Source organism: Helianthus annuus, chromosome 3 (genome assembly GCF_002127325.2).
Source record: "Helianthus annuus cultivar XRQ/B chromosome 3, HanXRQr2.0-SUNRISE, whole genome shotgun sequence".
NCBI lineage: Eukaryota > Viridiplantae > Streptophyta > Magnoliopsida > Asterales > Asteraceae > Helianthus > Helianthus annuus.
In genome coordinates this window covers 154078607-154094234 of record NC_035435.2, presented here as the reverse complement: position 1 = coordinate 154094234, position 15628 = coordinate 154078607, and the positions used below count along the sequence as shown (strand labels likewise).

Here is a 15628-nt window from a genome sequence, read left to right as displayed (position 1 = left end):
TAGTGATATTTTACGTATTCTCTAACCTTCTTGGAGTCATTGTCAAACAATGAAGGAGAATTATGTCACAAATAGAAAGCTAGTGTGGTATTATTATTGTGATATTTTACACATTCCCTAACCTTCCCATGAATAACAAAGAGATAACCTAGAGGGAGAGATAGATAGTCCTGTCTAGAGCGAGTATGGGTGTTGAAGAGAGAGGCAGGATGGTGTATAAAGATGTATTGCCATTTGCAGGGATGATGATGGTCGAGTTCATCCTTGTTGGAGGTAACACACTCTACAAATCCGCAAGTGTTCAAGGCATTAACTCTTATGTTTTCACCTTTTATGTCTTCCTTATTGGCTTCATCTTCCTCTTGCCATGCATCTTTATCCTGCACAGGTATTTCATATTCAAACTTATAAATACTATTTTACAAACAAATTAAGGGTTTTAAATCGGATATTACTGATTTATGATACTTGTTTTAGGTTTTTCTGTTTAGTTTTAGGTTTTTTATATTAAAGTTATATTTAAGATATCGTTTACGTTTTCATCTACTATTAATTTAAAATCAGTATGTCATGTTGTCTAATTTAAATTTATTCTTATGGTTTACGATCGATGTATAACATATGTCGATATTCTTTAAAGCTTATTTTTTTCGATTGCTATACTAAACCAAAGTGAATATCAATCGAAACCTCATAGCATAGTGCGGAGAATCTTATCGTTTAATTATAATTTTTGAAATGATTGCTTGTAGAAGGACAAGTGTCCCACCCATCAAATTCTCTGTCGCTGGGAAGATAATTATCCTAAGTGTGATCATGTAAGCGTTATTTTCTTGTAGAATATTTCAGCTATTCATACAGTACAATGATTTGGTGGGTTATAAAGACATTACTATTTTCTATTTTCCAATAAGTATTCTTCATTCTTTTTCCCAATAAACATGTTTTATTTGCATCCATCTATGATTCTTTGAACACATTTCTGCTTAATTATAGATTTTACCTTTTTTTTATTAATTATACTATTCATAAGTTGTGATATTTGATAATAATTGTCATTGGTACCCGTTTGAAGGTTTCAGATTTGCATATATGGGCCGTGTATCGATCTATTTAACGAATAGGTTTTGAGTTAACCCTTTTAACGGATCTTTTATAAAATTTTAAAGGTGTGCTTTACGTGATAATTTAGCATTTTATGTCAAACTTTGAAAAATGAAAAAGAAATAAACATCATTTTTCATATTTTAATTGTAACTATTTTACATACATTTGTATACTCTACTGTAAATTTGTAATTTTAGAGTATTGATATTTTAAAAAATAAAAATTTTAAGAGTTAAACATGTTGTGTTTAGGTAACTCGTGAAAACTTGTGTCATGTTTGGGTCATGTGTCACTGTCTAATACTCTTTTCTTTTCAGGTTCATGCATGTTAGGTTTTACCGGCTAACCCATAAACACAACCGGTTTGACACCACTATTTAGGGCAACCCGGCCCGGCCCTAAGATATATCTTTTGGTTGTTTTTTTTTTCTTTTGTACTTTAATTTGTTTGTATGGTATGATATTTGCGGTTTCGTTTTTTGCTAGTTGCTAACATTAATGGTCATTCAAAAGAAAAAAAAAAAGAGCTAATAATATACAATACCAATTTGTGCCAAGATTGATACATCTCAAGTATTATAACGTGGTAAAAAGTAAATAAATGGTCGCTTACATGATGCATTTTCCCATGATTAACCTATAATAACAAAGCTAAAATGTCATATGATAGGTACATGTCACAAATATTCGGATATATTGGTCTCAAGTATGGTTCTCCAACTCTATCATCGATCATGAGCAACCTTTCACCAGCTTTTACCTTCGTGCTTGCATTTTTCTTCAGGTTATCTTCTCAATCATTTTTTTTATTATTATTTAACCATGAATTGTTATACGCAAGTAGATCTTGTATATCCAGAGTCCATACCACAAATTCTCAATTTTGGACCACATCCGGTGCCCATACCATAAATTCTCAATTTTGAGACCACATCAGGTGCCCATACCATAAATGTTGAAACACAAATCACAACCTTACATTAGGTTCTTGGTTATGGCGGCCGTCCCCGGGTGTCAAAAGCCAAAAGTTCTCGAAACACTAATCACAACCTTACATTAGGTTTGTGGGTATGAGCCGTCCCCGGGTCGTGATGGTCCATCGAGGACCATCTACACCCCTCAGGCCCGTCCCCGTTCCTTCCATCACCTCACCCAGGAATGCGACGAGCCCCCCTTGGTCAATATAGCCATTACAACAGCTATTTTATAAAAAAAAAAAAAAAAAAATCTTTATTATTGTTGGAAATACGTACATTTCTAAATTAGTTAAACTTTAGTTATGTTATGTATAATTATTCGAACAATATGTATGTATGATATGTGAACTGATAACTAGAGTATTAGGGTAAGTATGATAAGCGGTTCAAGGATAAGCGGGTAATTATATTCAAAACAAACTATAATGGCAGTTACCCGCCAAATTCCAACCGCCATTAGTGTGATGTATATTTATGTAATACCGGCAAACATTTGCCGGTTATCAAGACATTTTCCCTCCAAACAGAAAGTGTCCATCAAGTATTCATTTCTTTCAATCTTTATTGTATTGCATACTCGTGTTCATCATGTCTGCAAATTATGTTATTTCTTCCGCTGCAAATGTTCATACATATGAAGATGGTGATGATGTATCGGGTGTCCAACATAGTGGTATCAGAGCCACTACTAGATCCGATGCAGAAATTAAACCAACTGCCACATCAATGCCATGTCAACATTGTATTGATGAGAAGAATGAAAGAAAACGACGATCCCGACGAGAACGTTTATGTTATTACTATCACTTGCCTGGTCATCAGATTTACACATGTAAAGCCAAGGAGAACGATGAAGAGTTACAACTGATTCGGCAAGCGATCAATGCCGGAATAAGAACACAGAATGAAGATGTGCACTGCCGTGATGAGATGATAGTCACGGGGACAGATGGTGGACAATGGAAGGACATCTGGTATGTTAATTCAACTTTTCATCATCATTATGTGGGTAATATCGATGTTTTCAAAAGGGTTAAACACATTATGGGTGTTGAAACGAGATCCGGCATGAATAATTTTTTATTCATACGCGGAGTAGGAATTGTTGAGATGAAAACAGGAAATGAAACGCTGAGAATTCCCAGTGTATTTTACTCACCGGATATTGATCGAAATGTTCTAAGTCTTGAACAATTAACCCTCCAAGGTTTCACGGTCAGAAAATCCGGTGATTCATGTAAAATTTTTCCTATGTTTTCATCTCCGGTGGTGAATTCTGTAAATGATAAAACTGGGCTATCGAAAGAGGAGGAACTGGGGTTAAAAGAGAAAGAGAGGCTGCAAAATATGTGCGGCATTGATGATGAATTCAAGAATGATTATCTAAATTCCTATTTTGAATCGCTGAATGTATCGGAGAAAGAAGAAGACGACTGGAATTTAATGATTTTAAAATCTTTAGAATTTCATGAATTCGGTGATTGCAAGGCCCTGATGAACATGCTTGATGATCGTGAATACGTATTCAAGTATAAAGTTGTTTTACAAAAGAAATTTGAAGAGATGGTCCAGTGGTTTCTGTATGAATATATGGGAATCACTTCAAGGCCTGTTCCCCCCTGCACTACTGATCAAAAGAAAATAGACATGTTAAGTCTATACATTCTAGTGGCAAGTGATGGTGGATACCGAGAAGTTACACCTGAAAATACATGGCCAATCATAGCAAAGGATTTAGGCTTCGGATATGAAGATGGAGATTATATGTGAATAGTATACGCCATGTACCTTGATGTTTTAGAATATTACTATAAATTCAAGACAGTTCAAGACAAGGTGCAGGTGAAGGAAATGATTAATGACAATGCTGGTTCATCTAGAGGCTGCTATAGGAGGACCGAAAGTGCAGATATAGTTCAAGAAGGTGCTGCAGGAATCAATCAGAATGATGCTGGCTCGTCTCGAGGCTGTTACAGAAGGATCAGAAGTGCAGGAGATGTTCGAGAAGATGCTGCAAGGAATAATCAAGCCGGTGCTGATTTAATGCATTATGCATTGTTTGCTGAGAATGGATGGGCAGACAACTGGAGTGCACACAAGAGGAGGAAAAGATTTAACTTTAATCACATGAAGAAGGCAATGGAAGAGGCAAATCGAAGTGTAATGCAGAAGGGTTCCAACATAACCAAAGTTTAAGGGGGTTGTGTTGGAAATACGTACATTTCTAAATTAGTTAAACTTTAGTTATGTTATGTATGATTATTCGAACAATATGTATGTATGATATGTGAACTGATAACTAGAGTATTAGGGTAAGTATGATAAGCGGTTCAAGGATAAGCGGGTAATTATATTCAAAACAAACTATAATGGCAGTTACCCGCCAAATTCCAACCGCCATTAGTGTGATGTATATTTATGTAATACCGGCAAACATTTGCCGGTTATCAAGACATTTTCCCTCCAAACAGAAAGTGTCCATCAAGTATTCATTTCTTTCAATCTTTATTGTATTGCATACTCGTGTTCATCATGTCTGCAAATTATGTTATTTCTTCCGCTGCAAATGTTCATACATATGAAGATGGTGATGATGTCTCGGGTGTCCAACAATTATATAAACCAATCAAACCCTCATTTTCTGAAATATATTCACCCACAATCTGTAACACCTCGAAATTTTGGGTCCAATAATGTGTTAACACGTGTCATAAGTTTACACGTGGCATTAAATATTAAATAAAGGACTAAAGTTGACAAACCTTGAAAGTATGTAAATTCGAGGGTTATAAATGTCAACGAAGGGTAAATATACGGTATAGTAACCCTAAACGATGCTCGTACCTTCGAACGAATAAATCATGGATCGTACGGAAGCGAAACGCGGAAGAAAGTGAGAGATTACAAGCTGCAGGGGTTAATTGTGTCAACATGTTTAATTATACCTCTGAGTAACCCTTTGACGAACCCGAGGCTTCGTAACAGTAAAATACGCTCATTAGAATATATTATATAAATTTCGCAAAGTTCCGTTTTTTAAACGAGAAAGTTATGATCAAATTCGTACGAGAGGGGTTAAAAGCGTCAATAATGAAAGTTAAGGCTTTCAGAATAATTAAATAAACTAACCAGGGACTTAACTAAGCGAGTAAATAACACGAGGCCCTTAGCAGTAAATAATCAAGGGCCAAATCGCAAAGTTACCCCTTCTAAACCCGAAAGGTCAAGTTAATGATTACTAAAGATTTCATTATTAATTACTAAAGATTTTGTTATTATTACCAAGATTTAGTCATGATTATAAAAGATTCAGAAATCTTGAAAAATAAACCTAACGCGGGCCGCGTAAGGGTTCGGGTTAAGTTGAGGCGGGCCACGAGCCTATGATTGAACGCGCCTGATTTTTAAAATTCAGGCGGCCCGCGTAATATGTGTATGGTTCCTCCATGCGGGCCGCGTTAGGCGCCCAGATGCAGAAACATGCTTAAATTGGCTGTTCAGCCTTCTAAAAGCCATGAGATGCATTTAAATCTTTCCAATTGACCCCTAAACAACCCCTAAGCATTAGGAACACATGTTGGAAGGTTGTAGTTAGTTGGGGGACTTGTGTGTCAAGGAGTTGTGGTGAAAACTTTACTATAAATAGGCATACATAGTTCACAACTTAGAACACACCTCACAACACTACCTCTGATCATTCTTGGAGCCCTCAAGCTTCCTTCTATATTCCTAAGTCTTGCATTAAACTTCTGTAAGTTGCCTAACCTTTTGTGGTCTCGTTTTTCAATGGTTTTAGCTTATAAACCAAACCGTCGTAATGAACGGTTGTCATAGCGATAATTCACAAATGGTCCAGTGAATTGTCGGATCAAAAGTAGTTATGAGTTGGTATTTATGTGGGTAATAAACCCCTAAAGGGGTTCCCTCTGACCACCGCTCTAACTATGTCGAATGTCGAGTCAAACGTGCACTTAAAAAGTCAACAGAAAGTCATTTTGCGATTTCTTGCATAATCTGTAATGTAGCTGATATGTAACTTGTTTTGATGTTCGTATAACATGATATTAAGTATATAAACTTGTCTAAACCCGTTTGATTCGGCCATTTGCTATATTGACCCGGTTCGGAACCGAAAGTCGCAAAAGTTTGACTTTTGCTTTGACTACGGTTCTGACCCGTTTTAGTACAATGTAGATATGCCTTAGGACTCTCTTAGGACCAGGTTACATGATGGTATAAGCCTCTGTGACCGGTTCGTTAATTGTCCAAGTCTTTTACGCATTTCCGTTAATTACTTAAAAGTTGACCGTAACGCCCTTTATAAATTTAAACGAGATTTTCAGACATGTGAACGGATCATGACCTTGGTTACTGAATTCTAAACATGTCCCTAAAATTTCATGTCAATCCGAGGTCCAGAATAAGAGTTATGCCAGTTAGCGCAATTTGCGAAACTTTAGTAATTAAATAGCGCAATTAGCATAACGCCTATCTAAACTCGGATTTCGACACCAAACCTTTTACTCACTGATGTAAAATAATATTTTGGGATTTTTAAAGATTTTTAATTATTTTTACCTTGCTCATAACCTGCGGTTATGGCTGCGATTCGGTAAATACCGAATATACCCTTTTCGGCCATAAATCGAGTTCTATAAGGTCTTTTGACCCGATTCCAGTTGCTACTAATTTTAAATAATAAATAAAGTATTTTGGACTTTATAAACTGTTCGGGAAACTCAGATTTCCTGTAGAACTCGAAAAACCCTTTAAAAATCTTTAAAATGACCGAAAAACCCCTACGGGGCGTATCACCAACTTAAACTCGTTTCGGGCATCACGGAAGGTATCCTACTGATACCACAACCTCTTTAAGGCATATTGAATTAGGAAACAAGCGTAGGACTCTCACGGTTACCCGTTGCGCCTATTGCGCGCACGGTTCGGCTTATGTAACTGGTTTACATAATTTAGCCGAAACGGGTCAAACTATATTGTTTTAACCCCAAAATCCAGAGTATGATTGTTATACCCATATGAAACAAGTCTTCAAACTTGTTGGGTCAAAATCACACTCCATTCACGGTTTTCGCCTTTCACGCGATTAAACCGTAACAATTCTTTAAGACTAACCGGTCTAAGCTTAGGCTTAATTAAAGACCCGTTAGCATTCTAATTGGTTATTTATACCATCGTTCCAGACTAGAGCCTTCCGGTAAATTGTACCTACGCTTACTTAAGTGAATACGGCTGAGTTATTATTCTTGCTATTTTAAGACAGGAGCTAGCTCAGGTAAATACTCTTAACTTATTTCCCTATACGGGCTTGGGATACGGTATAATAATACCGCTTGGTCGGGTATTGAATATTTAATCGGATTGTGATTAAGTTATTGAGGTAACCCGGTTTGATCTGTATTGTTTGAAATAAAAGCCTTTAGGGGTTAATGACCATGTCCCGGATATCCTTGACATCATTGTATTATAAAATGGTCACGTCTTATGCACGGGGTGTAGGCATACACCTGACCGCTGCATAAGGGAAACGGTATCTCACGCTCAGTGGGCCTATACTTGTGACGTGTCTGTTAATCTTGACTAGGTTTCTATATCGGGCCCTGAACGTACAACGAACATGTAAATCTGTATACAGGATCATAAATATGATTGTCTCAAGTTATAAAAGATTAATTTTGCCTGTGTGCATTTTAATCAAAGTGTCAAAATAATTTGTGCCTGGTGCATCTAAATCAATTTTCCTAAACTCTTTTCAAATGAGTCAGTTGAGTGTATTTACCAGTGAAAACTGACGTATTTTCAAAAGTCTAAGTGACAGGTACAAGTACGTAATAGGCTGGGAGCTGCTCAGGACATTAATAAGAAATCTTGCAAGTTCTAGGCGTCTAAAGTCGGTTGAACAATTTCTTTGTTTTGATTCACCTGTGGATCCTTTACTTTCCGTCGTAACACTTGATATTATTTCATATCCGGAACGTAATATATTTTATCTTTTGCTTCCGCTGTGCATTCATATAATTATGTGGTTTGACTATATTGTTGCCAACTACGTCACGGTAATCCCCCACCGGGCCCACCGGTGATATACGTTGAAATCGGGGTGTGACACAATCTCTAATAAATCCCGAACTTTATCAAAAAAATCAAACATGTCTTCTTCATTTTCATGGGATTCGTCATCATCTGGTGAAGCCGTACAGTTTTTTGTAAACACTGTAATGCAGACGGCACAACTGATCATTGCGAGTAAAGAAGAAGAAACCACGAACTAGGCAAATGGCCATAAACAGAGACCCGAGAATGTTAGTTTATATATGTATTTATAGATTTTATATCGCTATTATTATTTGTCTTAATAATTTATTTTCACTGTAACTAATTATATCATTATTATATTTTTATTTTTATTTGTAACGTACGTATAGGTGCCCCTTACTTTGCCGACGAACCCGTGTACACCAACATGATGTTTAGACGTTAGTTCCAAATGAGTCGTCGACTATTTTTACGTATAGCCGATGACGTGTCTAGTTTTAGTATTTAATTTAATTTTACTTTTATATATTGAATATTATTTTCCCATAACTAAGCGACTTATGTTGTCTCGACTTATAGTAAGTGTTAATTAACTTTAAGGATAGTGATTCTATGACGTCCCATAACTATATTATTTGCATTTTACAGTATGGAAAAGGTACATTTGCGAAGCTATACCAGTCAGGCTAAAATTATAGGAACACTATTGTCGATATTAGGAGCAATAACAGCAACCGTTTATAGCGGTCCATCACTTTTATCGACCTCAATGAACACGGACTGGATCATTGGTGGCATTTTACTTGCTAGTCAATATTTTCTACTTTCGTTCGCTTTAGTTGCCCAGGTATTAATGAAATTTGAATTATTCATGCATGGTTCAAAGAGGTGCACTCTATGTTCTTGAAAAAAAGTGAATATTGTTGCAGGCAAAGATATTGGTAGAGTATTCTGTGGACCTCATCGTAGTGTTTGTATTCGGCATAAGTGGACTGTTAGTAGCTGGACTTGGAGCGTTAATCATGGCCAGAGATTTAGAGTCTTGGAAACTAAGACTTGATGTTGTTTTAGCCACTATACTATACATGGTAAGAGTATGTTTAAACTTGCTTAGGTTTCTAGGGAGTTCGCTAATCAAAGGTTTTGTCATGTCAGCGTATTCAAAGAGCTCTTACGCCACAACAATATCTTTGTGTCATATATTCTTAAAATCCGCTACCTAGAGAAGCAAACTCCCTAGAAACCAAAACACGCTCAAACACATTCAAGAAACACTTCTTATTTTTCTAAAACACCTAAAAATTATAACAAAATATTATTTTGTTCGATTAGTTTGGAGTTTATATTGTTCGACCAAGTGTTCAAGAGAAAACTTGTTTTATTAAGAAAAATCGAAAACTACAAAAAGAAAAACACCATTTTTTTAAACATTTTTTGGCTGTAATTTAATCTAGTATTTTTAAGAGACAACTTTAAAAAAAAAATAGTATTACACATGTGAACACTACGAAAAAACCTAAACCCTAAGGCTAAAGTGCATGTGCAACTTATAAATATGCTACACATGTGTAATACTATATTTTTTTAAAGTTTTTTATATATTAAAAATCTCGATTTTTAAGAAAAAAATAATTAAAAAATCTACCATTTTTAAGAGACAATTTAAAAAAAAATTAGTATTACACATGTGAATACAACGAAAAAAACATAAACCCTAAGGCTAAAGTGCATGTACAACTTATAAATATGTTGCACATGTGTGAAACTATATTTTTTAAAGTTTTTATATATGAAAAATCTTGATTTTTTAAGAAAAAATAAAAAAAAAAACAATTGGTGGGTTTTTAGTTTTCTCATTTATATCTAGTTTTCTCATTATCCTCTCCCTATATATATATATATAGTAAAAGTATATCGTACATTACGGCTTAACGTACTTCACGTACAACAACGTGCGTGATTTGTTATATAATATGCGTGATTAATGTTTTCAATATGCGTGATTATTGTGTTTCAACATGCGTGATTTTGAACTTTTGAGTTATAACGTGCGTGATTTTAAAATGAACGTGCGTAATTACATGTCGTACGTTATGTACGTTAAGCCGTAATGTACGTTAACCTTCCTCTATTTATATATATGGGTTCAATAGGGAATACAAAAAAATGACGAATCGAGAAACCATTAATTTTACATGTAACACAATCATTAGAAAACAATTTCTAAAAAGAAGAAAATCAATTTTACATGATTTCTCCAGAGCTTTTTCATATAAATGCATATATAAAAGCCGTTCAAATAAAGAAAATGTATTTTTCCCTTTTTTTGAACTTTTTTAATTAAACGACTTCTACATATATTTATATAAAAAAAACTCCGAAAAAGATTAGGCAAAAATTATTTTTATGGCTATTTTTACATGGTTCCCCTATTACTCACATTTTTGTGGTTCCCTAACAAACCTTACTATATATATAGGGTGAGGTTTTAAAGTGAATACTTGTGTATTTGTGAATTGGGTGAATAAATCATGGCCATTAATTTACATCATCAAATCATAAAATACACTCATCATCAAATCTTAGCAATTGATTTACACTTGTATATTAATAATTAAGGGCTGGTATTAGTTCACTACTGTTCACTATGAAGGGGTATATTCACAAATGAACACGCACACACACACACACATACACACACACACAAATAGGATCAAGATCAAGGGAAAACCCCTTCAAATTGTGAGAACTTAGAGAATTCAGCCTTCCCGTGCGATTTTTGGCCCCATTTTTTTTCACACCCCTGAATTAAAACGTTAGAGAAGAGTTTCACAAAAAAATTCGTAGTTGTGTTTTTCGGCTCCTTACAATATCTGTAAAAAGTGATGATATAAGTATGACATCACTTTTTTGCAGCATTTACAACTGCCGTAAATGAAAAAAAAAGGTTTTTTTTTCGAAAAGCTGATTTTTTAGGATTTTTGGTAAAAAAATTGAAAAAACTTTTCGTAAGTTCGAGTTCTCTAAGTTTTCACAACTCGTATAAGATTTCATTTTATTCTAAACCTATACATATATATATATATAGGGGAATGTTAACATACAATATTTCTTAACGTACGTGCATACGCTGTGAAATTACGCACGTGGTAAAACGTAAAATCCTAATCACGCATGTTGAAAAACCATAGTCACGCATGTTGAAAAAACGGTTATGATTTTTCAACATGCGTTATTATGGTTTTCAACATGCGTGATTAGGGTTTTGCATAGCGTAATTTCACAGCGTACGCTGCATTCTACAAAGTGCGTAATTTCACAGCGTACACTCGTACGTTAAGGAATATTGTATTTTACACTTTCATTATATGTGTGTGTGTGTGTGCTTTAAGAATTGAATATGAATTTTGTATGTTAATATCCGTCTAAAAATTTTAATCCGACTAATGATCATGAAAATAAATTACCACCCAAAAAAATTCAATCGGTTTGGTCCTAAAAAATGTAATTATTGGTTTTGCCTAGATATTCAATCATGAAGAAAAACGTTAGAAAATATACACATGTTTGTAACACGTGAAGTATAAACATAAGAATTTGTGTATTTATTGTATAGGGGTTTACTTCTGGATTCTTTAACGTTGTGGTACAAATTTGGGTGCTGCGAGTGAAAGGTCCAGTGTATGTGGCCATGTTCAAGCCGTTAACAATTGTGATAGCGGTATTTATGGGTGTCTTGATCCTTGGAGATTCACTGCAACTTGGAAGGTTATTTATCTCAACTTCTCTTTTATTCTCTCATGTGAACAATACCTCAAGTTATTTGTGTTTTATGCACTTGATTATTGTTAGTACTGTTGATAGGGGTGATCGGGTTGGTAATGATGCCAGTGGCGTGGGTTGATCTAGGTGGTAGTGCTTAATCATATGGTGGTGGGGTGATCGGGGTGGAGATGATAGATTAAAATAGTAAGGCAAATTGGATTGAATAATCTAAAATATCACTCATTAGCCTATAATGTATCACACGAACAATGTGACACATAAGACTCCTAACTTTCACTGCCGTTACCAACCATAATTTCATTATGTCAAAAGAGTATCTTTGTATGTCCTTAACAAACAATTGACTATTTTTTTGTCCCAATCAAAATGTTTTAAGTTGTTATATAACGATATAAATGAAAGTTAGGGAGAACCGAACGTATTAATCAAATTACTAATACAGGTTATTATAAATAAATTTGCCATACTTTACAAGTTAAAATTTCAATATTCCAAATAATAGTTAAATAATTATACATTTGCCTAACACATAAATTTTTTTTAATTACTACTAGCGGGAGAACTCACACTTCACTAGGGGTGTGCATGGGTCGGTTTGGTTCGGTTTTTACTATTAACCATAACCATAACCATAACCGCTAGTTCGGTTATGGAGGTTTGGTAATCATAACCATAACCAAACTTCGGTTATGGTTAATCGGTTATGAAGTCGGTTATGGTTCGGTTTTGGTTAATTTCGGTTAAGTAACCAAGCAAGGTTTTAAATAAATAGGGTTGTGCACGATTTGAACTTAGCTTGAGCCTATTTTATACGATAACGGAGACTAAACTTTTTGGTTAAACTACCGATTTAGGGTTCTTTTTAATAAGGTAATTCTCAAACAAAAACAATTATGGCCATAACATCTTAGTTCTTTATCAAAATAAATGGCATCTACATCAAGATCATTTTGTTACTAACATACTTTTATCTTAGTAAAAACCATCTATATGGTTTTGTAAGACACAAATCCATTATGTAAAGTTAACATCACAAGTTCGGTTCGGTTTCGGTCATATCGATTAACCAAAGCTTCATAACCATAACCGATTGAGCGGTTATACAAAGTTTCATAACCATAACCATTGGTTATATTGGTTATCGGTTATTAGTGGTTCGGTTATGTCGGTTATCAATTATGGTGGTTAATATGCTCACCCCTACACTTCACGGCGGGGACCTAACAATTTTCAACAAAATTAAAACAAAAACGTAGATAAAAAAAAGCATTTCTCAACAAACACCTAACATGCACGTTTGTAGTGTTTTTATTGTGTTAACTCAACAAACACCTAACATGCACGTTACGTAGTGTTTTTATTGTGTTAACTCAACAAACACCTAACATGCACGTTGCGTAGTGTTTTTATTGTGTTAAAAGAACTTCTCAACAAATACTTTATATAAAAAAATAGCAAAACATAATGTGCGGTTTTTATCATATTAAAAGCACTTTTCAATAAAAATGTTATATAAAATAAAGCAAAACGTAGCACATGTTTCACTTAGTTTTTCAATTTTGTTAAAATCAGATTTACCCCGTCCACCAACCCCTGATCTCTGGGTGGATTTTTTCACTCGGGCTCTTAAATTAATAGTTAAAATACAAATTAAACCCTCTTAATTTTAGTTATTTCACTTAGGGCTTTATATTAATAGGTAAAATACAAGTTAAACACTTACGTTTATTTTAAAAAAGTTGATCCTAAAGTTATAAAATCAAACTTAATTCATATATTCTTCTTATAGTTATAATTATTTTTATTGATCGATTGATTTATTATTTTAAAATACTATATTTCACCTCTTAGTTTATTCCTTATTTGTTTTTATTTTAGATTTTTTAATAATTAAAAATAAAACATTATATGTTATAAATAAATGAAATTAATAAGGTTTAGATGTTAAATGGAAAAAATCAATTTTATAACTGTTTATAAACGTATGATGCTTATTGAATGCAACTATTTTGGTCCTAGAAAGTATATACACCATATCATAATAATTTTTTAAAAAATGCTTATTGAATGCAACTATTTTGGTCCTAGAAAGTAGATACTCCATATCATAATAATTTTCTAAAACGTACGATGCTTATTGAATGCAACTATTTTGGTCATAGAAAGTATATACACCATATCATAATAATTTTTTTAAAAAGAACAATGATAAACCTTTTAATTCTTCTGTTAAGATACATCAAGAAAGTCAAAATTACATAACTTTAAATATATTATCCGATTAAAGAGAGATTAAGATGAGAAATTAACCCTCGTCGTGAAACTATTCATTGTATGCAAGGATTCGTTTGTTTTTAAAAGAGTAAACTTCCGTTTTGCTCCCTGTGGTTTGGTCACTTTAACGGTTTTGCCCCAAACCTTTAAAAATAGCCATTTTACTCCCTGATGTTTTGGTTTTGTTGCCAGTTTGCTCCCTGCAGGGAGCAAAATGGAAAAACAAACAGTTTGGATGGAGTTAGAGGCGGGGAGCAAACTGGCAAAAAAACCGAAACATCAGGGAGTAAAATGGCTATTTTTAAAGGTTTGGAGCAAAACCATTAAAGTGACTAAATCACAGGGAGCAAAACGGAAGTTTACTCTTTTTAAAATGTTTAAAAAATCTATAAGAAAAAATATATAGTAAAAACAAGTCTAAAGCTCAAGATTATAAATTGAACCATCATAACATTTTTAAATATAGGTCAACTGGATCTTAATAACTTAAACTACGACTCATTATCTAATAGCCCAATAGTAATATATACTGACAATTTAAATAGTGGCTCTCGTAGCTTTCATTTTAGTTGCTAAGGTTTAACTCGCATAATTATCATAGATTAGCATGTGATTTCACTTTGAAAGAAAGAAGGCATGTTTCTCTAATTCGCTCATAATAGTGAAAATCAAATGTAATTCTACAATGATCATGCGAGTGAGATTTTTCTTAACAACAAAGTGAAAGTTCGAAATGTCATCAGTTTAGTTAAACTGAATGTATTGATTATTACTGATTAATGAGTCGAAGTTTGAATTATTGAAGTCCAACTTTCCTTAACTATAAATATATGCTTTATAACTTTAATAATCATTTTATATTCCTCCAAGCAGGCTAACATAACTATAAATATAAAAATTAAAAAAAAATGAAGTTTATTTAATCGGTTTAATTTATTGTATTGTATTTGCATTGTGCAGTGTTTTAGGGGGCTGCATAATAACAATAGGATTTTATGTGGTGGTTTGGGGGAAAGCCAAAGAAGACAACGAAAGCGCATTGACCATCAGTGCTCCTCTGCTCGAATCACATGAAGAAGATTTTTAAGTTTCCTTATCCTCGAAAAGACCTTTGTTAGAAAAATATTTAATTTCTTCCTTCCATAATAATGTTTCATACTAGTTTTTGCACTAGTTTTTTGTCCAATGCGTGTTTTTGTACCGTTTTTACGCTTAATGTTTATATTTTTATTACCGATCTAGTTCATTACGGTACATCCAAACTTATTTTTAAAGTTTGAACAATGTAAAAAATCAAAGGGAAAACAGAAAAAGAGAGGTTTAAACTTATTAAAATTCAAGGTTCTACTTAGACACTTCTAATATGTCTAATATAGTAAGTTTTAATATACCAAAAAAATAAAAGTAATGCAAATTATTAAACTATATAG

General features: G+C 33.7%; 1 protein-coding gene across 2 annotated transcripts; it reads left to right on the top strand.

Moving 5' to 3' along the window:
- The first annotated feature begins 37 nt into the window (after window positions 1-37).
- Window positions 38-15405, top strand: LOC110930184 (WAT1-related protein At5g40240). 2 transcript variants are annotated; one of them, XM_022173422.2, is made up of 7 exons: window positions 38-388; window positions 753-818; window positions 1778-1891; window positions 8787-8985; window positions 9068-9226; window positions 11755-11906; window positions 15159-15405. In XM_022173422.2, exons 1-7 carry the CDS (start codon window positions 186-188, stop codon window positions 15283-15285), a joined length of 1020 nt encoding a protein of 339 aa, XP_022029114.1. In that variant the 5' UTR covers window positions 38-185; the 3' UTR covers window positions 15286-15405. The 2 variants fall into 2 exon arrangements, with proteins under 2 accessions (XP_022029114.1, XP_022029115.1); XM_022173423.2 differs by lacking the exon at window positions 753-818 and having other exon boundaries at window positions 57-388.
- The last annotated feature ends 223 nt before the right edge of the window (window positions 15406-15628 follow it).